Source organism: Phaethon lepturus, unplaced genomic scaffold (genome assembly GCF_000687285.1).
Source record: "Phaethon lepturus isolate BGI_N335 unplaced genomic scaffold, ASM68728v1 scaffold37167, whole genome shotgun sequence".
NCBI classification, from domain to species: Eukaryota; Metazoa; Chordata; class Aves; order Phaethontiformes; family Phaethontidae; genus Phaethon; species Phaethon lepturus.
The window spans coordinates 574-964 of NW_010551761.1; the positions used below are offsets into that span (position 1 = coordinate 574).

The following is a 391-nucleotide window of genomic DNA, read 5'->3' on the forward strand; positions in this document are numbered from 1 at the left end:
CAGCGTGGTGAAGATCTCGTGGGAAGCTGGCAGGTACACCTCCTTGAAGTACCGCACGGTAGCTGGGTCGGTGCCGGGGAACTCGGAGCGTGAAACCTCCTCCATCAGCTTCAGCTCGAAATCCGTGTTCACGGGGCCCGGCTCCACCATGGAGACGCTGCGGGGCCGGAGCGTGTGGACGAGGTGGGGGTCCAGAGCCACCCTTGGGCCTCTGGGGTCCCTCCCACCCCCTCACACTCACAAGACGTTGAACTGCAGCAGCTGCACGGCCAGGCTCTCGCAGAATCCCTCCACGGCAAATTTGGAGGCGGCATAGACATCGTTGAAGACGATCCCTGTGGGCAGAGAGGGGCTGAGCTCGGTGAGACCCCCCTGGAGTGAGACCACCCCC

The 391-nt window shown here is 63.9% G+C and overlaps 1 protein-coding gene across 1 annotated transcript in view; it reads right to left on the reverse strand.

Moving 5' to 3' along the window:
* Positions 1 to 391, reverse strand: part of LOC104623828 (retinol dehydrogenase 8-like) — a gene marked incomplete at both ends in the record, with an annotated part of 909 nt that overhangs the window by 327 nt on the left and 191 nt on the right. The window contains 2 exons of the mRNA XM_010291022.1: positions 2 to 157; positions 242 to 391. The exon at positions 242 to 391 is cut by the window's right edge and continues 191 nt beyond it. Coding sequence (XP_010289324.1) covers positions 2 to 157; positions 242 to 391 — 306 coding nt within the window. The remainder of the gene's footprint in view (position 1; positions 158 to 241) is intronic.